Source organism: Tiliqua scincoides, chromosome 12, assembly GCF_035046505.1.
Source record: "Tiliqua scincoides isolate rTilSci1 chromosome 12, rTilSci1.hap2, whole genome shotgun sequence".
Lineage (NCBI taxonomy): Eukaryota > Metazoa > Chordata > Lepidosauria > Squamata > Scincidae > Tiliqua > Tiliqua scincoides.
Window position 1 is genome coordinate 2,237,688 of NC_089832.1, and position 24,953 is coordinate 2,262,640.

The window sequence follows — 24,953 nt, forward strand, 5'->3', positions numbered from 1 at the left end:
CGTGTTGCCTTTCTGTTGGATGGATGCTCTGGTGGAGCCCAGCCATCTCCTTCCCTTGGTGTCTGTTCTGTCCACCAGCCCTAAGCCAGCCATGTCTCTGCTGCTGTTTCTGACATCTTTTAAGGGCACAATCCTACACTTGGCCAACAGTCTAAGAGGCAAAGAAGGAAGGCCCGTAGCCAGGGAGACAGACCAGGGACAGACTGCACTTGCTCCCTGCGTGGAAGGGATTGTCACTCCCGAATCGGCCTTTTCAGCCACACTAGACGCTGTTCCAGAACCACCATTCAGAGCGCGATACCAGAGTCTTTCCAGACTGAAGGTTGCCAACATGATGTCAGTGCTGGCAACGCAGCTCTGAGGTAAGGGAACAAACATTCCCTGACTTTGAGGAGGCCTCCATGAGTGGCACCCAACTGCAGGATGGAGCACATGTCCCATTGGCACCACTGTGCCAGTGCTGGAAAGAGCATTGCAGAGCATTGTTCCTGGGGGGGGGGGGCTGTCCAGGCCAAGCTCAACGTGGTGCTTAAATGCTTTAAGACTGGGCTACAGAGAGACTTGTCACTTTCCTCCACCAAATGGCACAGCTGGCTTTGCTCATGCCAACGTGTGTCAGGTATCTTCAATCACGGATACTTTTGCTTTCTTAGAACTTCTGGGTGGCACCAGCACTTACTTGTTTTTCACATATTTTTATACCCTCCTTCCTCCAAGGAGCTCAGGGTGGTGTGCATAGTTCCTCCTCTTGTCCTCACAACAACCCTGAAAGGTCGGTAAGGCTGAGAGTGGCTGCCCTATGGTCACCCTGGAAGCTTCATCGCTGCGCAGGGGTTTGATATCCATCTCCTGAACCACTGCACCACGGGTGTCAAACATAGTGTTCTCTCAGCACTACCGTCAGCTGCTTTTGTGCCGCGGTGTCACTATTGAAAGGCAAGCCTGTGTAATCATTGGGTTCTCCCATAACTTGAAAAATAGGATCAAGGTTTGCGTATTTTCTCTGTTGTCATTTGCAGCGAACAAGTTCCTAAGTGCTTATTGCTGGCCATGACCTGCTTAATGACATCACTTCCTTGATGTCAGCATACATGAATGCTGTATGAAATGAGTTTGACACCCCTGCATTGCGCCATGATGGCGCTTCCCAGTCAATACCATCAAGTTCCTCTTGAGTAGCCTTGGCAGAACACAGCAGGCCGTTGGCCAGGGCAGTGCCGCTCCTGCTGACATACCCTTCCTTGCCCACCCCAGGCTCCAGAGCACCCCTTCTTCACCAAGTCTAAATCACACCTAGTTGAGCAAAAGCTTTTGGTGGCAGCCTGACCCCTAGTGGCCAGCTGGAAAACTGCAACCACCTCCAGCAAAATTCGAGGTGAGAAAACACAGAGATTTAGCCCAAAGAGGAATCTTTCTCCAAGAATCAAATGTCCACCTCATCCAGCATTCTGCTTCCCACAGTGGCCAACCAGGGGTGCTGGTTGCAAGCTCACAAGCACTTGCTCCCCAGTATCCAAAGATAGACTGCCTTTGAGTTTGGTGGAACATCCATCGCTAGACACATAGCCTGTCCTCAGTCTATTGCCATCAGACAGGGGGGATGTTTCCCCCAGTCTTGCAGGGAGTCTCATCACAGCATGCAAGCAACCCCTCCCCTCCCCTCCAGAGCCATTCCAGGCAGTGGGAGAAAAACGGAGGCATGAGCCTCGCTCCAAAGGAAGGGAGAGGGCCTCTGCGTGCTGTGGTGTGGCTCCCTGTAAGAGTTAGTGCCTTGCACCCCCTCTAGCTATGCCATCTATTTCTCCATCCCGTGCAAGGCCTTTGCAAGCAAAGGGCCTGATAGAGCAGCTGCTGGGGTTGGTCTTCTTTTTGCAGGTTGTCTGCCATGCAGGCTCAGAAATTAAGCATCCTTTTCATGAAAGGATGTTAGCAAAATGCATTGAGAACTCCCCAACAAAGGAGCACAGCTGTCTTCCTGGCAGCTTCTCTGTCTTATGTATTTGCTACCAGCTCTCAGCTGTCTTTGATCCTGTTCCTCCTCTGTTGTCCCACTGCCATAAACCTTTGCTGTGTCCCTTCCTGGTTAGATTTCTTGCCGTACTGCAAAGCCCTAAATACTTTCGCCATTCCTCAAAAGGAATTCCCTGAATTCCAAGGGAAGACCCGGGAGGTTTTGAGAGGCCTTGCACTGTTTCTCAGAGGGGCTTCTAAACACGTGTGCCTTCTGTCACCCTTTCTCTCTCCAGGCCAGTCTTCAAAGACTCTCAGGGCACTCTGGACCTTGAAGGGAAGTTCTCTCCCCTCTATAAGCAGGACAGCAGCCGACTGTCTGCCGAGGACCTTCTCAAGCTGTTGGCCGAGTTTAAGAAGTAAGTGACTTGGAGGCGGGGGGCCAGCCTGGGGTCTGCTGTCCAGATTTTTTGCCCAGGTATCATCCCTTTTGAGTTCCGTTACTGGAGATAAGTGTCAGTGAACTTCAGAGGAGTGGAAAGTCAGATTGTGCTGCTGGGTTGGGGCAGGTTTGGAATCCTGGAGCCAGTCCCATCACCATCCAGAGTTGACTTGGCTCCAGCTTATTTGTCACTGAGGAGATTCTCCTGTTTCTGGGCAGTGCCGCTTCAGAGAGCAGCTGGTGGCTCACCAGAAAATTTCCTTGTGCTGAGAAGGCCGGGCTGGAACCTTCCTCTTTGGCCTGCTAGTTTGGTGCTCAGTGACTTTTATTGCATGGAAACCCCCCCTCCTGGTGGATCTGCAGTGACACGTTCCAGGTGTAGGTCTGCAGCCTTGGTGAGAGTTGGGCCTTTGGTAGTGCTGGTTTGCCTGGGTTATTTTTGCCATTGTTTTTTTAACCCTCATTGTTCCAAGAGTGAGAAGATTCTAAAGCAATTTGGATCTTTTTTTCTGCAAAGTGCTGCGTTTGCACCAGAATTCATTTTGGGCTTCATTTGTTGTGGTTTAGACTAGAGACACATGAGTGGGCCTTGGGCAGTGCTTGTGTGTCTCTTCCACTCCTTCCTCTCATCATGTGTGTGGATTCCAGGACCTATTTTCTGTTTAGTGCAAACCACGGACTTGCTGTGACATCCATTTTTTAACAGTGCCTGGAAAACACCAATTGCAGTCAGTTCTCTTTATATGCTAATTTGCTTATCTGTAAGGGGCAGAATTGCCACTCCCCTCTAGTTATAGGTGACTCTGTTTTCCTTATCTGCAAATACTGTGCTGGTGCACTTGGGGCATGGGGGGGCATGGGGCTCGCAGGCAGGGAGGAAGAAGTAGGGGAGACAGTGGCTCCCCTCTGAACTCTGTTCAGTCATGAGTGTCTGTGGGAGGGGGGGGATGTGGTGTTCCTCTTGGCTATTTTGCCTTAATGGTTTTTGTTTCCTTCTTCTGCAGACCAGAGAAGACAAAACTGCAGGTGATCCCTGGCCAATTAAACATCACTTTAGAGTGCGTCCCGCTGGACTTTGCGAGTAAGGAACTGGGTTGGAGGGGGAGGAAAAAGCATTAGCTTTGCCTATGTTGCTTTGACTGTAATCTGTTCAGAATTATTTTAGAATATTCTTGGATCGTTGCCGTGGTTTAACTTGTCACGCTCAGCGCTGTTTCCAGTGGGTATTCGTAGGGAGACTTCAACAAGACCCAGAAGTCACCCTCCGCACAGAGAGGCTGGCAAACAGCCTTCACTGTGGTTAACTTTGGTGTAACAAGTCTTAAACCCACTTTGCAGACCCACTTCAAACTAGGGTGGTCACCCCCTGATTTGTAGCTGCTCTTTAACTGTGGTTCTTTTCATTGGTCTCCGTGTAGCCCCACGCTTGGGTCATACACCTATACAGAGCATTTTCAGAGCATTCTAAAGCAGGGTTGTCAAACTCGTTTCAAAAAGTGAGCTGAATTGCATTCATGATGCCTGCTGAGGGCTGGAAGTGATGTCATTGGGCAGGAAGTGATGTCATTGAGCAGGTCATGGCCTGAAATAAGCACTTTTTCACTTAGCTGTCAATGACAAAAGAGAAAATACGCAAATCTTGATCATATTTTCAAGATATGGGAGAACCCAGTTATCATGTGTGCTGCCCTTTCAACAGTGATATCTCAGCACAGCTCAGCAGCTGAGATCCCCTGGTGGTAGTGCTGGGAGAGACCAAGGGCTGGATAAAGAGCTTCAGAGGGCTGCATCTGGCCCTCAGGCCTTAACACCCCTATTCTAGAGCTGTGACTTAAGGGCGGATGCTGTCACTTTTCCCATTGAACAGAGAGCATCCCCTCTGCCTGCTTCAGGGGGTGTGGCAAGCACCTTCCTGCAGAGTCGTCTTTTGCCCACTCCAGTAGAAGCAATCTTGAGAACTTTCTCAATGAGTGCAGTTTTCCCTTTTCCCTGAGCTTCCTAACGCTTAAGTAAGGTCACATATCATGCCTACCAAGGGCCAGTCTGGTAGATTCAGTCCTGGGAGGAAAGTGAAGTTTGCCCATGAGTGCGTCATCTTGTCCTAAATAGGAATGAAACCAATCTATAATAATGACCATGCTTGTGATGCCACAGTAGCTTTAGGACCTTAACCAGGGTTAAGGCAACAGACCATGTTTGACGCTAACTATGATTAAGGATGACGTCTGTACCAGCAGGCTAAAGCTGCCCTTTGTTGGCTGTGCTGTATGTTGATCAAATACTGAGGCAGGCATGTTGGTTTCCCTTCCAGACTGTATCACGGCCTCTTACATTCCCATCAAGCCCTTTGAGAAACAGGACCAGGGCGTTGGTCTTGCAGTTGAGGTGGAAGAGTTTGTCCCTGAGATCGCCAAGTACTGCTGTCCTTTCACCATCTACAAAAACCAGCTCTATGTATACCCCTTGCACTTGAAATATGATAGCCAGAAAACGTTTGCAAAGGTGAGTTTTTGAAACATTTAATCTTTATTTATCTGGGATCTGAGTCCCACCTTCCGATCCCCAGCACAGCTCAAATGTGCAGTAGGTGATAGAGCTGCAGTGTGGAACTGGAGCTAGTAGTTAGAACTTTGGATAAGGATGTTGTGCTTAATTCCCAATTCAGCCATGAAGCGCACTTGGTGACCTTGGGCAATCATGATCTTCCAGGCAAACCTACCTTGCAGGGTTGTTTTGAGGACAGTTTGGGAGGGTGAGGGGAAAGACTAATTGGGGCCACTGGGTCTGAACAGGAAGTGTTTGCATTTCAAGTTCCCCAGCCACTGTCAAATACTCCATTGCTGGAACAGAAAGGATGGGAAAAGATGGGGAGAGACAGGCGGGAAACGGTTCCTTCTGACTTCAGATCCTCTTCCCTCCCCTTTTAGGCAAGAAACATTGCTGTGCGTGTGGAGTTCAGAGATTCTGATGAAGGAGACTCCAGACCTTTGAAGGTATGTTCCCAAGTCGTGCCTTAGAAGGTGAATCCCAAAGAAGAACCTCAGGCATTCATAAGAGCAGGAGGAAGACCATGAAAGGGGGTTTGTCTGCAAGGAGATGAGCGATGAACTGTACAGGAGGTGGCTTCAGGGATGTTTATCTTAATAATAATAATAATAATAATACAGGTATTTATATACCGCCTTTCTTGGTCTTTATTCAAGACTTTATTCAAGGCGGTTTACATAGGCAGGCTAATATAAATCCCCGGAGGGATTTTTACAATTGAAAGAAGGCTCTGTCTTTCAAGAGCCACAACAAATTCAGATGTTTCATTCTGATCTGGTTTCACATTCTGGCCTCCATCCTCCCATGCTCAGAGCAGATGGAATAGCTCGGCTCAGCTTGTCAGCTGCTTCAAGGTCGCACGGTGCCGGTGGCCTCGAACTGGCGACCTTGTGGATGTTACCTTCAGGCAAATGGAGGCTCAACGATCTAGACCAGACCTCCTGCCCTTATCTTAACCACCCCACTATTTGTGTTAATTCTTGCAGTGCTTCTACGGAAAACCCGGAGGACCCCTTCTGACATCAAGCGCCTATGCTTGTGTGTTGCACCATAATCAGAACCCAGAGTTTTATGACGAGGTAAGGCCAGGTGGCAGAGCCTCGTGGGCACGTCCAAGCAAAACCAGAGCATGGCTAAGCGCACCCTCATGATTGCACAAAGTGCAGAAAAGCAACAAAATGGGATGTTGGTTATGGAGTTCCACGTGCTAAGGATGTTAACTTTCATTTTAAATTAGTTCAGCTTATGATTACAAAGAACGAATGCTTACACAGGCTGGTCCTGATGGGCTCCAGAAGCACACAGGTGAATGCACAGCAAAACGCACCCCAGCTAGTGACTCCTTGCCCTCCGATTTTTCACAGATGCAGCAGCACTTCATCTGTTCTGCACACACCTGAGCCACCCTCTCCTGATCCAGCTGGCCGTTTGGGGGGGAGGGTGGAGTTGAGTAGCTGTGCTCCTCCACTGCCTTACCCAGCTGCTTTTTCAAAGAGGGGGAGCAGGGAGCGTGAGGTCAGCTGGGGGCTGTGGAGGTGTGCATGGGGTGACAGCAGCAGAGGCATTGCTCCCTTGAGGGAAAGGGGGAGATGAGTGAGCGTGGGGCATCTGATAATATTTTGAAAACATGCATGGAAGGGCACCAGGCTTTCTTGGTCTTGGGTGCCAGAGAGGCTTGGACCAGGTCTTCGTTTCCTAGTGGACGTGTGCCCCATTCTAATCTCCCATGCTGGGGAGGGGAGATGGCAAATTACATTTTAAAGCAAGCTGCCTCTTGGCTGTTCCACTTTCCCATCCAAACTTGGGGTTGTTGTCATCCGAAACGCTTTTGATATCAGACACCCGTGACGACTGCAGCGGGCATGACTCAAAACACAAAGGAGGTGTCGGAACTGGCTTGGTTTGGCGACACGCAGTGGGACGTGTGGTTTTTGCTTTTTGAAAGAAAGCAGGGCCTTTTGGGAAGGAGTTCTGCAGCCGCAAATCCAGCGTCATCTGTCACGATGTCATTTTAGATTAAAACCGAACTTCCAATCCACCTTCATCAAAAGCACCATTTGCTTTTCACCTTCTATCATGTCAGCTGTGAAATTAACACAAAGGGGACGGCGAAAAAGCAGGATGCTGTCGAGACGACAGGTATGCGCGTGAGTCGGATTCAGGCCTCTGTTCAATCATAGATGTTCTTAGAAAGAGATGGGGGAGGGTTTGAACCGGGTGACTTAACCATTCCATTCATTCTCTGACCTCTTGAAAAGACCCCCATGTTGGCTGATGCAAGTAGCAAATTCCATTCATTCCGGCCATCTCAGTGTCTTTCAGGCTGCTTCTAGAACAGTGTTTCTCAAACGGAGGGTCACGACCCACTAGGTGGGTCGCAAGCCAATTACAAGTGGGTCCCCATTCATTTCAGTGTATATTTTATTTTTAATATATTAGACTTGATGCTACCATGGTACATGACTGCATTTGGGGAAACGTTACAGATCTGTATTTTTAACAGGCTATTACACGTGTGCAACCATGTCTCTTTGCTGTCTCCACAGTTGGCTTCACTTGGCTGCCTTTGCTGAAGGACGGTCAGATCATCACCTCTGAACAACACTTGCCAGTTTCAGCCAATCTCCCTGCGGGCTACTTGAATGTTGGGGATGCGGAAGCCCGGAGGGTGAGGTGACTGACATAAGAATCGGGGGTGGTACTGAACTTTGTGCTGCTGTCCATGGTGGTGTGTGTTCCAGATACACATCCATGTGCTGCACAGACCTATGTAGTATGCAGCTGACTAGTTGAGAAGATCAGTTTTTTTTTTTTGTTGGCAACTTCAGTCTCGAAAGACTATGGTATCGCTCTCTGAATGGTGGTTCTGGAACAGCGTCTAGTGTGGCTGAAAAGGCTGATTCGGGAGTGACAATCCCTTCCACACTGGGAGCAAGTGCAGTCTGTCCCTGGTCTGTCTCCCTGGCTATGGGCCTTCCTTCTTTGCCTCTTTGCCTCAGACTGTTGGCCAAGTGTCTCTTCAAACTGGGAAAGGCCATGCTGCACAGCCTGCCTCCAAGCGGGCTGCTCAGAGGCCAGGGTTTCCCACCTGTTGAGGTCCACTCCTAAGGCCTTCAGATCCCTCTTGCAGGTGTCCTTGTATCGCAGCTGTGGTCTACCTGTAGGGCGCTTTCCTTGCACGAGTTCTCCATAGAGGAGATCCTTTGGGATCCGCCCATCATCCATTCTCACGACATGACTGAGCCAACGCAGGCGTCTCTGTTTCAGCAGTGCATACATGCTAGGGATTCCAGCACGTTCCAGGACTGTGTTGTTTGGAACTTTGTCCTGCCAGGTGATGCCGAGAATGCGTCGGAGGCAGCGCATCAGTGCATCAGAAAGAAGATCAGTACTTCTTTCAAAATGTGACTCTGGTCCATATGAAAATGTGTGACATTTGTCAAACCCTTCACCACCTTTGCTGAGTTTCCACATTATTTGCAAATTGTATTTGGAATACGTTTTGCACAGCAAAGATTGGCAAATAAATTTGATTTGCATAATTACTTCAGTGCCCCTACAGGCATCCCCCTGTATCCGTGGATCCAGTTATCCGTGGTTCTCTGCATGCCCCCCCCCCCAATGCCCATTACCATTTCTTAACTGTTTTGCCAAGCACTCTGGTCTCTTCCTGGGAGTGGTCATGCCAGGCCAGCGACCCATTCGACTGACCTCTGTGAGCCTCCGAATGGCCTGCAGAAGTGTCCAGAAGGGAACAGTTGTGAACACAGAAGTGTCCAGTTTGTGAACGCAACTTCCAGTCTGACCAGCTGGTTGTTTCCAGCCGGTCATTCTGAGGCCCATAGAGGCCAGTCGAATGAGTCACAAACGGTGTGACCCAGAAGAGGCCTCTGGAGACTCCCTAGAAGAGTCTCCAGAAAGAATCCTTGGTAAAACAGTGAGTTTGGGTTCCCTTTTATCCGTGGTTTTTGGTTGCTGCGGGCGGTGGGGGGGAGATGTGAGTTCCTATCCCCTGCCGATACCAGGGGGCACCTGTATTTGGGCTCCTTGGCTATAGAATGGGGGTGAATGGGTTCAATAACAACAACAACAACAATATTTATATACCGCTTTTCAATTTGGTTAATGCTGTTGTCTATAGCAGTTATTGGCAGCTCTCTGCCATGCCCCACCTGCGTGGATCTACCTAAAGCTGTTGCCATGATGGCTTAATGGAACTCCATGGCTGGAGACAGTGTGGCTCTGAATATCAGGTACTGGGAGACAGGCAACTGAGGAATTCTGTTGCTTGTGGACTACCTGGAGACACCTAGTTGGCCACTGTGGGAGACAGGGTCCTGGAATAAATGCACCCCACCTTGTTCTGACCCAGCAGGGCTCTTATGGCATTTCCTAGTGACTGCCAAGGCTTGCTGTCAGCCTGCATAGAACTGGGTTTGATTCGGTGAACTGAAATCAGCTGTCTTGGATGGAAATTCCCAGACTTTTTCTTGCCGTCTTCAAAGCTGACCTTGTAAAGGATCACAAATGTCTTTAACCAGCCTACAAAGCACAAACACAGATTTTCTTTCTTCCCTTCACAACAGCCAAATGTTGACATTAAATGGGTAGATGGGGCCAAACCCCTCTTCAGGATCAAGCTCCACGTGGAGTCAACCATCTACCCGCAAGTAAGTGGAATTTGGCCTTCATGTTCAATGTTATCTTGGAAGTTGGAAAGACATGTCACTTGCCCATAGATGGCCAATCTAGAATAAGCTCGCTTATAACAAGAGACATGGAAAAAATACTCTCTTAGCATTGGAATTTGGGGTCACCCAGTGAAACTGAAGGGCCATAGGTCCAGAGTGGACAGACCAAAGTACTGCAGATAATGCATAATTACCTTGTGGAATGCAGTGTCCCAAATCGGGCAGTGGGCACTGGCTTGGTTGCCCCTAAAAAGGGTTAGCTGCATTCAAAGAGGACAGCTCTGTCATCCTGTGTTTGTCAAGACAGTGGAGCCTCCATGTTTAGAGGCATGGCTGGGGGGGGGTGGGCAAACAGCAGGGGTGGGGTGCTGCTATCTCGGCCTTCTGTTAGATTTCCCAGAGTCATCTGGTTGGGCCACTGTGGGAAGCAGGATGCTGGATAGGCAGACCTTTGGCCTGATCCAATAGGCCTGCTTTGGATTCTTAAGTAGTGCCAAGAAACCTTCCCTGTTTTATACAACTGGAAATCAGCACTCACGTCTGATGTTCTGTACCAAAACAACATTGATAAGTTCCATTTTCTCCATTTGTACCTTTCTTTGTATCATCTTGCAAAATTAGTCTATGCCAGGGGTGCCCAAACCCCGGCCCGGGGGCCACTTGTGGCCCTCGGAGGCTCCCAATCAGGCCCTCAGGGAGCCCCCAGTCTCCGATGGGCCTCTGGCCCTCCAGAGACTTGCTGGAGCCTGCACTGACTTAATGCAGCTGCTCTCAGCATGAGGACAACTGTTCGACCTCTCACCTGAGCTGTGGGATGAAGGCTCCCTCCACTACTTGCTGTTTCATGTCTGTGATGCAGCAGTGGCAGCGAAGGAAAGGCTGGCCTTGCTTTGTGCAAGGCCTTTTATAGGCCTTGAGCTATTCCAAGACCGTCATTCATTCATATAAGTTCCATCTCTAATATATTCATTTATGTAAATTTATTCAAATTTTAAATTGTAAATTAATTCTTCCTTTCCCGGCCCCTGACACAGTGTCAGAGAGATGATGTGGCCCTCCTGCCAAAATGTTTGGACACCCCTGGTCTATGCCATTAGACTAGCAGCAAGCCGCTTCTAAGGCAGCCACCCAGGTTTTCAGGATTTCTACTCTAATACAGCTTCTGGAGGGGCTAGCTTAGGAAGTCTTCATCACATACTTGGTGGACTGTCCGCGTCTCTGTCAGAGTGAGAAGGGAAGCCAAAGTGGCAACCAAGTCCTAAGGCCACCTAAAGGACTGGCCCTAGACCTGAAGTACTTATAGCACCTTCCTAGGCATGTCTACTCAAAAGTAAGTCTAATTGTGTTCAGTGGCGCTTACTCCCAGGAAAGTGAGTACAGAATTGCAGCCTTAGTCTACAGTAAAGAGTTGACTGCTGTGGTCAGTCTGTTGGATAGTTGGTCTTGGCAAAGCCACTGAGATGGCCTGGCTGTGAAAGAGGCTGGTGAGTTTAGCTTCTCTGACTCTTTCAGGATCTCCACCTTCATAAGTTCTTCCAGTATTGCCAGCTGAGCCAAGCAGGTGCCAAAGAAGTTCCCGGGGAACTCATTAAACATTTGAAGGTGAGCAGCAACCATCAGGCAGCCCATTTCTGTAGCCTGATCCTGTGCGCCGCCCCCCCCAGCAAAGCTATTGATGCATGAGGGATTGGGGAAGGTAAACTCAAGGGTTTAGGCCCAGTCACACTCATGAAATTGCTCTTGTGAGTTCTGACTTTTCTTGTCATGGCAAAGGAGTTGTGATTTCAACAGCATAAGCTATTTTTGACCACTCTGTTTTTTAGCACATGTTAATTGAGTCTCTGGTTTGGTAACCTCAGTTTAACCACAGTTCCCAGCTTTACTTGAGCCACAGAACCATAGTTTAAACAAACAAACCAGGATATAAATGTATCTGAACCAAGGACATAAAGGGGAAGGGGAGAGGGGGAAATGGGTTTCCTCACACTGTGTTTCTGATCCAGACTAACCATATTTGTTGATCATATAAACCAGCCCAATGGGCAGGTCTTGTGGATGGAGTGCTTTGAACCTGGTCCAGCGAAGCCATGGCTGATCTGGAATTTGACTCCAAGTTTCTCCCCACTGTGTCCCCAATTCAGCTCTAGTACTCAGGAGCCCAGGCTATGTGACCAAATGCCTGCGAATTTCCAAGCTTTTGTCCCAAGTAGTTTTTGTGCGTTTGTTCTGCTGTTCCTAACATGTGACGCTAAAAATGTGTGTGTTCTGCATGTTTGTTTTTAGTGCTTACACGCCATGGAGATCCAGGTTATGATACAGTTTCTGCCTGTGATTCTTGTGCAACTATTTAGAGTCCTCACCACCCGGACACAAGAGGAGGACATCGCCGTCAACTGTACCATGTAAGTTTGAGCTAAGCCAGTGGACCCAAACCGTGCACTGTGGCACACAAGGAACTACTGGGCTAAGGCAACCTAGCCTATCCAAGTCTTGATGGTCAATGCGTCTCTTCATTTGGCCTTGCAAACAGATCTCCTGCAACCTGGCCAGTATGCCTTATCCATGGGAACAGATAACAGTTTCCAGCATACAGATGTCCTTGTAGGAAAATGGGAGCCAACTCTCTTCATGTTTAGGAGAGCTTCCTAGCTAACTCAGCTGGCGGCAGTCATGAACTCACAACGGGCAATTGAGCATTTTGAAATCTATGGAATTAACAGACTGCATTTTACAGTATCCCCATATAGTTGTTTGAGGGAATGGAAGAAATACGTTAACAGGAACGCATTGACCTGAAAGCATTGAATGAAGTTCACCAAGAGGAGGAAGGTGTCTGGATTTGGTCTATATGGGACTTGCGCGAGCCTAGGGTGCAGTTAGGATTGCGCCCTTAGTGTTATTAAATGTATTAACATTTAAACGTGTTTAAGTTAACATAACACATTGAGTTATAATCCAGTTGACTCTCAGTTAAGACCCAGTAAATAACTGTAAAGCTTGAATATTTCCTATTTACCTTAAACTGCTGGTTGTGCCTTGTTATCCACTGGGGTTCTGTTCTGAAACCCTCAGTGGATTAAAATAAATAAATAAGTGGATACCAAATCAGTGGAAAAATAGTTTTAAAGACCCACTTCCTGGTTTCTTGCTCCTCCGTTGTCGCCCCAGAGTGCTTTGGTATAGACGCTATACCGCATTCAGCCACCAAATGGGTTGAATAATGGAATTTAGTGGAATGAAATTTTAATTATTTAACAGTGCAAAGGTAGGACTCTGGATTTTGGTGCTTTTTTCCTTGTTACAAGACACTTAAAGGTGGGCCTCAGTATCAGTGGATACACAATCAGAGGATACTGAAGTTACACCTGTAATTGTGATGCAAAAAGGATATCAACCAGCATATTTCCAAGAGTCCTATAATCAAAGAGCTACATGTGACTCATGAACTGTGGTTTGGTCACTACTACTATAGAAGGAGGTGTTTCTGGATGTAGGGGAGCCAGTGGCTATTGGTTTAGGCAGAGCTGATGGAGGGGACCTCACTGACTCCTCTCATAGATGAGATTTTGTCAATACTCTTACCTGAGACTGGAAGCACTTTCTGCAGTTCTGTCTCTCGTGTCAACTCCTCTTGCTTCCCAGGGTCATCCTGCACATCGTGTCCAGATGCCACGAGGAAGGCCTGGACCACTACCTGCGGTCTTTCATCAAGGTGAGCTGCGGAGGTTCTTCTGCTCCGTGTCCTGAACCTCTCCTCTGAGACCAGGGGGCTCCCCACTGACAGCAGTGAATGCATCTCTTTGCAGTACTGCTTCCGGCCCGAGAAGCCTGCCACAGCGCAGACGAAGCAGACGCATGAAATCTTGGCTGTCGCAATGGCGACGATCCTCAGGCAGTCCGCTGATTTCTTAGCCATCAATAAGATGCTAAAGGTGAGAGACAGGAAAGAGGAGGTCAGTTGAAGCCTTTGTTGCCATTACTTGCTTATCTAGCACCTTGTGTGTACGTGAACCTTTACATGGAATTAAAAGAGAGTTCTCTAGTTATTGGCACCAGGGAAATGTCTGAATTGTTTCAGGATGGATCAGTCTCTCTCTTTCCCCCCTCCCCCGGTGACCTCCCTGTCAGAGTTCTTGCAGGGATAAAGACCTGACATGCTGACCTGAATATCTTGGAAGCAGGGTGCATGAGAGAGGGTGGTGCAGGGGTTAATTTGTACCTGGACCCGGGGTCAAAAAGGGCCCAGGAACCAAAGGAGGGGCACCAGAAATTTCCTGGGATCTTACATTTTCTGATCTTACCTGGACACTTGGTGCACACAGGACACTTTCCATTCTACTGTGAGCTAATTGAGCTAAAGGAAGCTAATTTTCTGCAGTGATTTTCTGTGTTTAAATGATTCTAGAGAGATTTAGGAGGGTGTTAGTTTTTCCATATTACCGTATCTAGCAGCCGATGCCATGCAAGTGGTAGACCTGGGCTCTGCACCAGGAAGCTGGGTTGATCTGGGCTCAAAGACTTTTCCGTCTGTTCCACCCTCCTCCCACCCTGTTTCACCTCCTCCCCACCCCCCATTCTGCCTGCCCTCGTCACCACCTTCCCTGCACTCTGTTTCTCTCTGATCCAGCGGGGCTGTTCTTATGGACCCCTCCCCCTTTGGGAAGGGGCCCAAAAGAAACTTTGCCCCCCCTAATAAATTTCTTCTTGGAGGCCCTGCTTAGAAGAACAGGCGGGACAGACACGTAACACTTACATTTATTTTGTCTTGCTCTTTCCAGTATTCGTGGTTCTTCTTTGAAGCTCTTGCCAAGTCGATGGCTTTGTACCTCCTGGATGAGAACAAGATCAAGGTGAGAGCCAAAAAAGCAACTAGGAGAGACAGGGGTACTGCAGTCTCCTGGCCTAAAAATCTTTTTCTGTGTATTTTTCAATCAGTCAACATCAGCGACAACATCGGCTTAAAGACAAAACAGCATTTTAACACCCAAAGCATACAGACACATTTGTGATAATGTTTATTGATATTCTTATATAGTTTTAAAAACAAAAGGAGCCCCTTCCTCACATCACAGAGTGGGTAATCCCAACCCTCTCTTTGCTCTCAGTTGCAGCATTAGACCAGAACCACTTAGAGCAGGGGTGTCCAAAGTTTTTGGCAGGAGGGCCACATCATCTCTCTGACACTGTGTCGGGGGCTGAATTAATTTACATTTCAAATTTGAATAAATTTATGTAAATGAATGTATTAAAGATGAACTTATATGAATAAATGAAGGTCTTGCAATAGCTCAAGGTCTATAAAAGGCCTTGCACAAAGCGAGGCTGGCCTTTCCTTTGCTGCCGCTACTGCATCACAGATGTGAAACAGCAAGCAGTGGAGGGAGCCCTCATCCCACAGCTCACGCGAGAGGTCAAACAGTTGCCCTCACGCTGAGAGCAGTTGTGTCAGGCCAGTGTGGGCTCCAACAAAACTACAGAGGGCCAGAGGCTCATTGGAGACTAGGGGCTCCCTGAGGGCCGCATAGAGAGGCCTTGAGGGCGAGGGGGTTCCACAGTTGCAAGGCTGCTGCCAAAAAAAGCACAAAAAACACCCCACACCACTCTGTATATTTTTGTTGTGCAGATCTGGGGCCACTGAGTCAGGAGAGTCAGTGGCAGAGCTACAGGGGGGTGCAGCAGAGTAATTGTTGCAGTTGTTGCAACATGCCGTTTAGGTGGCGTCTCCTGCTTGCCACTGGAGCCACACCTGTAACACTTACCTAACCCCCATAGCTACGCTACCGAGGAGAACACTGTCTGCCAGCCACCTGGGAAGCTTAGGCTAGGATATGAGAAAATGAGGTGAATACTGAGATACGCGGGCAAGGTCAGGCTGCATATTTATCTCTGAAACCAAGAGCCGCTTCTCCTTTTAAGGAATTGCTGCTGGCAGGGGACTTTCAGTGGACGAGCTGCGAGGGGATGGGAGAGCCCCTTCTTTGCCTCAGAAAAGCCCCAGGTTCTCAGCCCCTCAGGTTCAGCGTCTCCAAATAGCTCAGGTGCTCTACCCACTGAGCCCCTACCCTCCCAACCGTCCCGGGGACTTTCTGGAAGGCGCCTGTTCTGCAGCTCGTATTCTGTCTGCTTCAGCTCCCCAGGACTCAGCGGTTTCCCATGTCCTACAACAACATCCTGCACTCGCTGCTCTTGGCAATCATCCCCCACGTGAACATTCGCTTCAGCGAGATCCCGGAGGAGTCCAGAAACGTCAGTTTCAGCTTGGCCAACTTCCTGAAGGTCAGTGGCGCCTTTTCCTTCTCTTTCCTCCTAGGGAGGAAGAGAAGGGAAAGTAGCTGAGAAGACAGCTGAAAGGAAGAGCCTGGGCTGGATGGAGAGCACCACTCCCTGCGTTTGGCATCCTGAGCCTGGTTGTGGTTAGGTAAAGGTAGCGGTTCCCTCCGGTGTTAAGCCTAGTCCTGTCCATTCTAAGGGCGGTGTTCATCTCCGTTTCTAAGCCGAAGAGCCAGCATTTGTCCGTAGACAGTTTCTGGGTCATGTGACCAGCATGACTAGACATGACTATGCACACGGAACACTGTTACCTTCCCACCAAGGTGGTACTTGAATTTTTACATGCTTTCAAACTGCTAGGTTGGCAGGAGCCAACTGGTTGTGGTTGTCCCATCTCAAAAAGGCACTAGGAAAACCCATAGGTGGTGACAAATAACTCGGCTGGGGGGTCCTCCCCTGGGGACTGGGGGATAAGAATAGGCCCTCAGTTTGTCTGTACTTGTCGTAAGAGGCGACTAAACAGCCACTGGGTAGATGGGACTCGTTAGCCTGGGAAGGCAGCTCATCTGAGAGAAGGACAACTCTGATCCCAAACCTCCACTGCCTTGTGGCTACATCCAGTTATGGAAAAGGCTTTAGGAGTCAACCTCGAGGCAAAATCCGGAGCCAGAGTCCCTGAGGCAGTTCATGGCTGAACACAGTCACGTTCTGGCAACTCCTGCAACGCCGCTGGAACCAACCGAATTGGCCTCTGCCTTTCCATTGGACCATTTCAGTGACGTGGAGAGGGGGGATTTGCTGCATGGGAAACAGTCTATCCTCCATATCTACTTTACCCAGGCTTCGCACACTGGAGAGGACACTGTTCCAGAGCCACCATTCAGAGCTCGATACCATAGTCTTCCGAGACTAAAGGATGCCAACATGACAAATAAAAAGTCCATACACAACAAGCTAAGCAAACATGTAAATACACAATTAAAACAACAGACCAGATAAAAGATCACCAGGAGTTTCCCACCTTTACCCATCTTCGAAAACTATTCTGAATAAAAATGTTTTTAGGCCTCCTGGAAACTCTCTATTGAAGGGCAGCTTATAGATTTTCTGGCAGAGCAGTGCTTCCCAAACTTTTTAGCACCAGAACACACTTTTTAAATGGCATCCTGGGGCTGGTTGTAGTTGCTCCATCTCAAACAGATCCTAGGAAAGCGGGTTGGAGCTGCCCAAAGGGACAGTGTTAGGCCCGAAGGAAGAGTCATCCTGTGAAGTCTGTGGGCGGCCGCAGGACTGACGGGAAAGCAGCCATCTTCACACCAGGCAGAATCAAATTGGGGGATTTGCGGCCGCAGCATGTGGCAGTGCTTAGAGGGCTTGAAAAAAGGACCAGACAAATACCTGGAGGAGGAGAAGTCGACTTGCTACGAGTGCCATATAGAACTTCCAGGTTCAGTAGCAGTATACCAGAATCCAGCAGTATCCTCAGAATGCCAAGTGCAAGGGAGGCACCAGGATGCAGGTCTCCTGTTTTCTTGTGCTCCCTGAGGCATCTGGTGGGCCTCTGTGAGATGCAAGAGGCTGGACGAGATGGACTTTTGGCCTGATCCAGCCGGGCTTATGTTCTTATATCTTGTTGTTTGTTACTTTTCTTTTTACTAATATAACCACACATCCACCTTGCCCTCAAGGGTCTTCGGGGCTGCTTTTGTGACAGTGAAAAATACAATAAAATCACAGTGAAATGACAAAAAAAAACTAATGCTAACACATACAGTGTTATGTGAAACCACCAAAGCCTACACAACATTATATAAAAGCGAGACTGAATAAAAACACCTTCAGAAGACCAGCAAGGAGAGCCTTACGTTGCCTTGGGAAGGGGGGGCAACAGTGGAAGGGGACTCTTGCCTCCACATTCCGCCTTTGGATCTAGGCATGGGTCAGACCACCATGTTTCCCTCCCCACTTTTTGCGTGTCAATCTTGACGTTTTCCAGTGCAAGTCTTAAAGTAGTGAAGACTGTAAAGAATCCAAGCTGGCCCAAATTCCAAAGTGGATTGTGAAGGGGCACGTTCTCATGAGTAATATCCTCCTTGATCTCTCCTTGATTTTCCACAGCGGTGCTTGACATTCATGGACAGAGGATTCATCTTCAGACTGATCAATGACTACATTTCAGGATTCAGTCCCAAAGACCCAAAGGTAAGAATCCGATTTCATGAAACCTTAGCGGCAGTGGAGAAATTATTATCGTAGCCCATTAAAGCTTCATAGGAGGTACATCTAATGCTTTGTGCATGTGTGTGTGTGTGTTTGTCGCCCTCCAAATCCAGCTCCTGGTGGAATACAAGTTTGAATTTCTGCAGGCAATTTGCAATCATGAGCACTACATTCCGCTGAATTTGCCAATGACCTTTGCCAAACCGAAGCTTCAGAGAGTTCAGGGTAAGTACACCGTGCGATGGCTCAAAAAGACGCACCTTTCACATCTTATTGATCCGTACTAAGTTGTCTTCCTTTATTTGGTTTCTTTATTCCACCACGTCCTTGGGGCAAAAGGTGGGGTTATTTTAAAAGAAGCAAAGCATGGAACCAGTGCTAAAAATATGGTATATTAAAACTAGACACCCCTCTAACCTTTTTTTCCCCCCTCAAACCCACCAACTCTTTTCCCTCTTGCTGCTTTTATGTTGGCTAATTTCCAAAGGGGAAAGCAGTCCCGTCAATAGGTAGGGGTGTGTGAATACAGACCCTTTCAATCTCTCATGCACAGAATTATCCACAGAATTCAGTATCCATATAGGGTACTGATCCCCTCTGGAGGACCCTCTGTAATCACAAAATGCGGAGCACCTGTTTTGTCCAAAGGCTTTGGCTACTGAGTTGCTTCCCATCAAAGTGCTGTAGATGAGAGGCTAGCAGCAACTGTTACCCTGCACAGGCCTGATCTCATCTGATCTCGGAAGCTAAGCAGGGTCAGGCCTGGTTAGTACTTGGATGGGAGACCGCCTGGGAATACCGGGGGCTGTAGGCTTAGACCATAGTCTTTCGAGACTGAAGGTTGCCAACCAGATGAATGAGTTTTGTGTAAGTTGTTCATAGTCTTGAAGATTCAGGTTGTCCCTTTAATGCTCAGATGCTCCAGGCCCAAGGCTAGCAAACCATTCTTTGTCATTGGGCCAGCCAGCCAATGGTAGCCAGGACGCCATCCCCCCAGCCATTGTGCCAGCAGCTCTGCTTCTGTCTTCGAGAGTTCAGATTGTATGTTCGTTGGGACCAGAACTTCCTTACTTATTCACATTCCTATGCCATCCTACCTCCAAGGATCTTGGGGTGGTGTTCATGGTTTTTCCCCTCCTTCTGTCCTCACAACAATCCTGTGAGGTAGGTGAGGCTGAGAGGTGGTGACTGGCCCAAGGTGAGCCAGGTAGCGTTATGATTGAGCAGGGATTTGAACCTGCATCTTCAGGTCTAAGTCCAGCTCCCAAACTGCTACCCCATCCTCGTTTTCAGGATGTCCTTTTGTGCTTTGCAAAATGCCTTGCACACTCACAGGGTTGTATTGACACAGACCTGCTGCCACGGAAAAGGCAGAGAGGAAAACTTTGGAGGGAGGGGCCTCTCTGTCATTTTCTCTGTCTGAGCTGGCCTTGAAAGAGTTCTTCTGCCATAGGCATTAATGGCTTCTTTTGGCGTGACAAGTAGCATGGGTTCCTGCACAATAGATGTACTCTGTTAATTCAATGTACAGCAGGGCCTCCTTTTCTGTGGGTTTGGAACCTGTGGATTTGACTTACCGTGGGTTCCAACCCCATGGATGGAGGGCCTCACTGAACCTCCGGGATGTGACCGAAAGTGCCTTCCGGTCATGTCCAGGAGCTGTTCTGAGGCACATGGAGACCTCTGCACACCTCAGAACACATCCCAGAGGCTTCTGAGATGCACTTCCTGTTTTTTTGTAAAACCAGAAGTGAGTCTCAGAAGCCTCTGGGACATGTTCTGAGGCATACAGAGGCCTCCGCGCACCTCAGAATGCCTCCTGATGTGACCAGAAGGGACTTCTGGTCATTAATGGACCAGAAGGGACTTCTGGTCATTAATGGAGGGCCTCTGAGGGGCCCCCATGGATCTTGTTATTAGTGGATTTAAAATCTGTGGGGGCTTTGGGAATGGATACTGAGGTCCAACCTTTATACTTTCTGTTTTCCATTTGCACAATAACTAGATTTCTTTTCCATGGCACTGGAATGGTTCACTTCCATAGGTAGGTTGGGGGGGGGGATGGCACTCTTAAACGTGCTTTTCTACTGAATCAATGGCAACGTCAAATCAATTTGGTTTTTGTGCCCAGTAAATTTGCAGGACATGCACACTGCACCATGCTTTCTACTCTGACCAACAGCAAATGACTTGATTTTGCACCCAGTAAATTTTCCCTTTTAAAATATGCAGAATTTGCTTCTTAAACCAACTAACAAAGTTTAGTCTGCTGCTTTTGCCTTTTTGCTATGTCAAAAATATGCTGACCCTGAACATCTGGGGCCGCTGAGTCATCTGCGAGTTTCTCTTTCTATAAATTCCCCACCAGTGTTGTGAGCTGTCAGGCTTCCGTGGAAGCTGCTACAAGATACTGCAGGGGAGACTCTTGCAGACTGAGAAGCCCAGAACTGGATCATTTAGAGCAAGTTAAACACAGCAGTGATCTTTCAGAGCACACAGAGGTAGCCTTGGGTCCCTTTTTGTTCTGCTTAAAGTCGGAGAGTAAAATTAGACCTGAGGTTGCTTGGTCCAACTCACTGTTGCTCGGGAAGAAAGGAATTATGCAGGGGTTGGGCAGAACTGAATCCATAGCAGGCAAAAAGAGCTCATCATCTCTCCTTCACAGGGAGGATGATATATTCACTGCTCTTAGGGCTGGAGCTTGGTGGTAGAGCCTCTACAGCAGTGGTTCCCAAACTGGTGGGTCGCGACCCACCAGTTCGTGTAACACTTCCCCTGTCCCTTTAAGGGACGCAGGGCGCAAGAAGAAGAAGCTGACGCAGAGCACTTCCGTTTTGCGGGAGGTGCTTTGCGCCCGCCTCTTTTGCAGGTTCCGCGCATCGGGGAGCGCTGTGAAGGGCTGCCTGCACCTCCTGCAGCCTGCTGCAGCCCAGCATCATGCAAAGTAAGGCACAAGTACCCCCCTCGCTCCCCTTCGCGATGCTGCCCTAGCCCCTCCCACACAAGAACGTACTGAGGGAGTAAAGCTCCCTCAAAGTCTGAGAAACCCTGCTCTACAGTCTCTCCAGCTACAAGGTGTTGAGAAAGACCCTGAAGAGTTGGTGCCATTCAGAGCAGGACATCCTGGGCTCACTGGCGCAAGGGTCAGACTCTGGGAGGCAGCATAATAATAATAATAATAATAATAATAATAAAACTTTATTTTTATCCCGCCCTTCTCCCAAAAAGGGACCCAGGGCGGCTAACAACATATAAAACAGATTAAAACATAATTTCACAAACAGATAAAAACATATTGAAAAACACATTAGCAGAACCCATAAAAACAGTAGTCAGAATAAAAGAGCATAAAACAGCAAATCATAGAGGAATCCAGCCTGTCAAAAGAAACTAAAAGATGTATAAAAGTGTTAAAAAGGCCATGGAATCAGAAGGCTTGTTTAAAGAGCATGGTCTTTAGGCCTCGCCAAAAAAACTCAAGAGAGGGAGCCATTCTCAAGTCAAGGGGAAGGGAGTTCCACAACGTTGGTGCCACTACTGAGAAGGCCCTATTCCTTGCTGCCGCCCCACGTACCTCCTTAGGCGGCGGCACTTGTAAAAAGGCCTTCTCTGATGACCTGAGAGGACGAGCCGGATTGTACGGGAGTAGGCGATCTCTAAGCATACGCGGTCTTGAGTTGTGCTGTACTCCTATAAGGCACACCAGACCAATTAAAAATACTATCACCCAGTCTTTGATCATCAGCCTTGCAAAGGATGCCAAACATTTGTCAGCCCATCCCTGTGGGGTGTCTGTTCTCTCTCACTGGAGCTCACCTCTTTCCCTGATGCTGCCAAACTGCTCCTGTCCTCTCCTGCCCCCCCCTGCTTTGCTCAACCTGCTGCCGTATCCTTTCCTTCTTCCTTCCTATTCATTCATCCGTAACATTTATGGAGCGCCTTTCCAAAAGCTCAAGACAGCTTACCAAACTTAATACATAAAATACAATATAAAATTTTAGAATTAATATTTAAAATCTAAACGTAATTTAAAGCCAGAAAAACAAATAGTATAATAAGTGGCGTAGCTAGAGGGGGTGCAAAGTTTTGCAGGGAGCCTCACCACGGTGTGCAAGCAGCCCGTCCCCTTCCCCGTTTGAGCTGTTCTGGGCAGTGGGAGCAAAACAGAGGCATACCCAGAATGGCTCCAAAGGGGAGGGGGGCAGGCTGCTTGCATGCCGTGCTGAGGTTCTTTGCAAAACGTAGTGCTTTGCACCCCCTCTAGCTACTCCATTGAGTATAATACAGCAGTTTGAAAAGCCTATAAGTGGTGACAAATAAAAAACCAATACACAACCAGCTAAGCAAACTTGTAAATACACAATAAAAACAGCAGTCCAAATAGAAGACAACCAGGAGTTTCCTATCCTTACCCAACTTCTAAAGCTAATGTGAATAAAAATGTTTTTAAGCCTTACCAGAGGCTCTCTATTGAGGGGCTGATTTTAGATTTTCTGGTAGTGCAGTGCTTCCCAAACTAGTGCAAACTTCCGAAGCACCAATACCCACTTTTTAAAATAACCAATTACAACCCCAATCCCCCCAAAAAAGAGAACTAGAAATAAATATTTTTTTATTACTAATAACAAATGAATTATTATTGAATAAATAAACAGGATCCTGTGCTCTTGAAGCTGCTAGAAACTTCACACTTAGAATGTGTGTGTAGACATTTGCTGGACTATCCCCAGAAATGGAAGTCAAGGACTTTTCTCCCAAGACTTTACAGTCATTCCAGTGAATCCAGAAGGCTGAACTGAACATAAGAACACAAGAACAGCCCCACTGGATCAGGCCATAGGCCCATCTAGTCCAGCTTCCTGTATCTCACAGCGGCCCACCAAATGCCCCAGAGAGCACCCCAGATAACAAGAGACCACATCCTGGTGCCCTCCCTTGCATCTGGCATTCTGACATAACCCATTTCTAAAATTAGGAGGTTGCGCATACACATCATGGCTTGTAACCCATAATGGATTTTTCCTCCAGAAACTTGTCCAATCCCCTTTTAAAGGCATCCAGGCCAGTCGCTATCACCACATCCTGTGGCAAGGAGTTCCACAGACCAACCACACACTGAGTAAAGAAATACTTTTGTCTGTTCTAACTCTCCCAACACTCAATCTTAGTGGATGTCCCCTGGTTCTGGTGTTATGTGAGAGTATAAAGAGCATCTCCCTATCCACTCTGTCCATCCCCTCCATAATTTTGTATGTCTCAATCATGTCTCCCCTCAGGTGTCTCTTTTCTAGGCAGAAGAGGCCCAAACGCCGTAGCCTTTCCTCATAAGGAAGGTGCCCCAGCCCAGTAATCATCTTAGTCGCTCTCTTTTGCACTTTTTCCATTTCCACTATGTCTTTTTTGAGATGCGGCGACCAGAATTGGACACAATACTCCAGGTGTGGCCTTACCATAGATTTGTACAACGGCATTATAATATTAGCCGTTTGTTCTCAATACCTTTCCTAATGATCCCAAGCATAGAATTGGCCTTCTTCACTGCCGCCGCACATTGGGTCGACACTCTCATCGACCTGTCCACCACCACCCCAAAATCTCTCTCCTGATCTGTCACAGACAGCTCAGAACCCATCAGCCTATATGTGAAGTTTTGATTTTTTGCCCCAATGTGCATGACTTTACACTTACTGACATTGAAGCGCATCTGCCATTTTGTTGCCCATTCTGCCATTCTGGAGAGATCCTTCTGGAGCTCCTCACAATCACTTCTGGAGAGCATGATGTTCTGTTAGGGACTTTCCAGGCCAGACAGAAAGCTTGGGTTCATACCAATTACTAGAGAAAATAGGAAAATATGACTTTTTAATATGGAGGTATGAAAATTACCTCATACCACAGGTTAGCATTCTAGGTAACAATTTTTTTCTGCAAACTGGGCAAGGATGCTTGCAAAGTTCTTTTTTTTAAGTTTCAAAAACGTTTTGCGACCCACCAAAAGTTAGCTCGTGACCTACAGTTTGGGAACACAGTGAGTTTCATAAAAGTGGTGCCACAACTGAGAAGGCCCAATTTCCTGCTGCTGCACCCCTCACCTCCTAGGCCGTTCTTTTGCTTTAGTGAGTTTTGAGCCGGTAGCTAGCGACAGCCAGAGCCACTCTTTCTTGCCTTGCCCGTCTGTGACATGCAGTTTGGCTAAGCCCTGCCAGAGATGTCATCCCACTGCCACCAAAGTCCTTTGTGTTCCACAATGACAGGGGTTAACAAATTTGTCCTCCTCCTGCATCTTTTGTGGCAGATGTCAATCTCGAGTACAGCTTGTCTGACGAGTATTGCCGCCACCACTTCTTGGTGGGCCTTCTCCTGCGAGAGACGTCCATTGCTCTGCAGGACAACTACGACATCCGGTGCATGGCCATCAGCATCTTAAAGAGCCTCCTCATCAAGCACGCTTTTGACAACAGATACCAGCACAAGGTAAGTTGTTGTGGCAGTGCTGCATGCAGTTGCGCTGGGTGTGCTGCCAAAGCCAGGCCGTGGCGCATGAGCTACACAATGGGTCTCTTCCCAGCCACATTGGTGGGGCAGGAGAATGGAGGTGATCCATCCAAAGACACAGCCCTGAGCCTCTCTCATCAGCGGGGATTGGGGTTCCCTTCTCCACCTCTCCGAGCTCTGGGGAGCAGGAAGCAAACTTCCTCATGTGTGCAACCTGGGGACTGACCTGTTTGTGGATGACTCTCCCAAGCTGGCCCTACTCCTGCAGCAGTCATGGGGCAAATTGTTTTAGATCAGGCCCCCTCTTATCCAGTGCCTGGGCTTTGGGTTGGGGGAAG

At 48.2% G+C, this 24,953-nt stretch overlaps 1 protein-coding gene and 1 pseudogene across 2 annotated transcripts in view; both read left to right on the top strand.

Moving 5' to 3' along the window:
* The window catches only part of DOCK11 (dedicator of cytokinesis 11), a 101,153-nt gene that overhangs the window by 32,332 nt on the left and 43,868 nt on the right, over window positions 1-24,953 (top strand). The window contains exons 15-32 of one of the 2 annotated variants that reach the window (XM_066640257.1): window positions 2,247-2,369; window positions 3,397-3,473; window positions 4,704-4,894; window positions 5,320-5,385; window positions 5,926-6,018; window positions 6,955-7,078; window positions 7,486-7,607; window positions 9,526-9,609; window positions 11,143-11,232; window positions 11,914-12,032; window positions 13,273-13,342; window positions 13,437-13,562; window positions 14,409-14,480; window positions 15,760-15,906; window positions 18,019-18,102; window positions 18,234-18,345; window positions 20,126-20,164; window positions 24,416-24,594. In XM_066640257.1, the coding sequence (XP_066496354.1) occupies window positions 2,247-2,369; window positions 3,397-3,473; window positions 4,704-4,894; window positions 5,320-5,385; window positions 5,926-6,018; window positions 6,955-7,078; window positions 7,486-7,607; window positions 9,526-9,609; window positions 11,143-11,232; window positions 11,914-12,032; window positions 13,273-13,342; window positions 13,437-13,562; window positions 14,409-14,480; window positions 15,760-15,906; window positions 18,019-18,102; window positions 18,234-18,345; window positions 20,126-20,164; window positions 24,416-24,594 (1,918 nt within the window). The remainder of the gene's footprint in view (window positions 1-2,246; window positions 2,370-3,396; window positions 3,474-4,703; window positions 4,895-5,319; window positions 5,386-5,925; window positions 6,019-6,954; window positions 7,079-7,485; window positions 7,608-9,525; window positions 9,610-11,142; window positions 11,233-11,913; window positions 12,033-13,272; window positions 13,343-13,436; window positions 13,563-14,408; window positions 14,481-15,759; window positions 15,907-18,018; window positions 18,103-18,233; window positions 18,346-20,125; window positions 20,165-24,415; window positions 24,595-24,953) is intronic. The other variant, XM_066640258.1, reaches the window with a different exon arrangement.
* LOC136663543 (5S ribosomal RNA) lies at window positions 18,815-18,934 on the top strand (annotated as a pseudogene).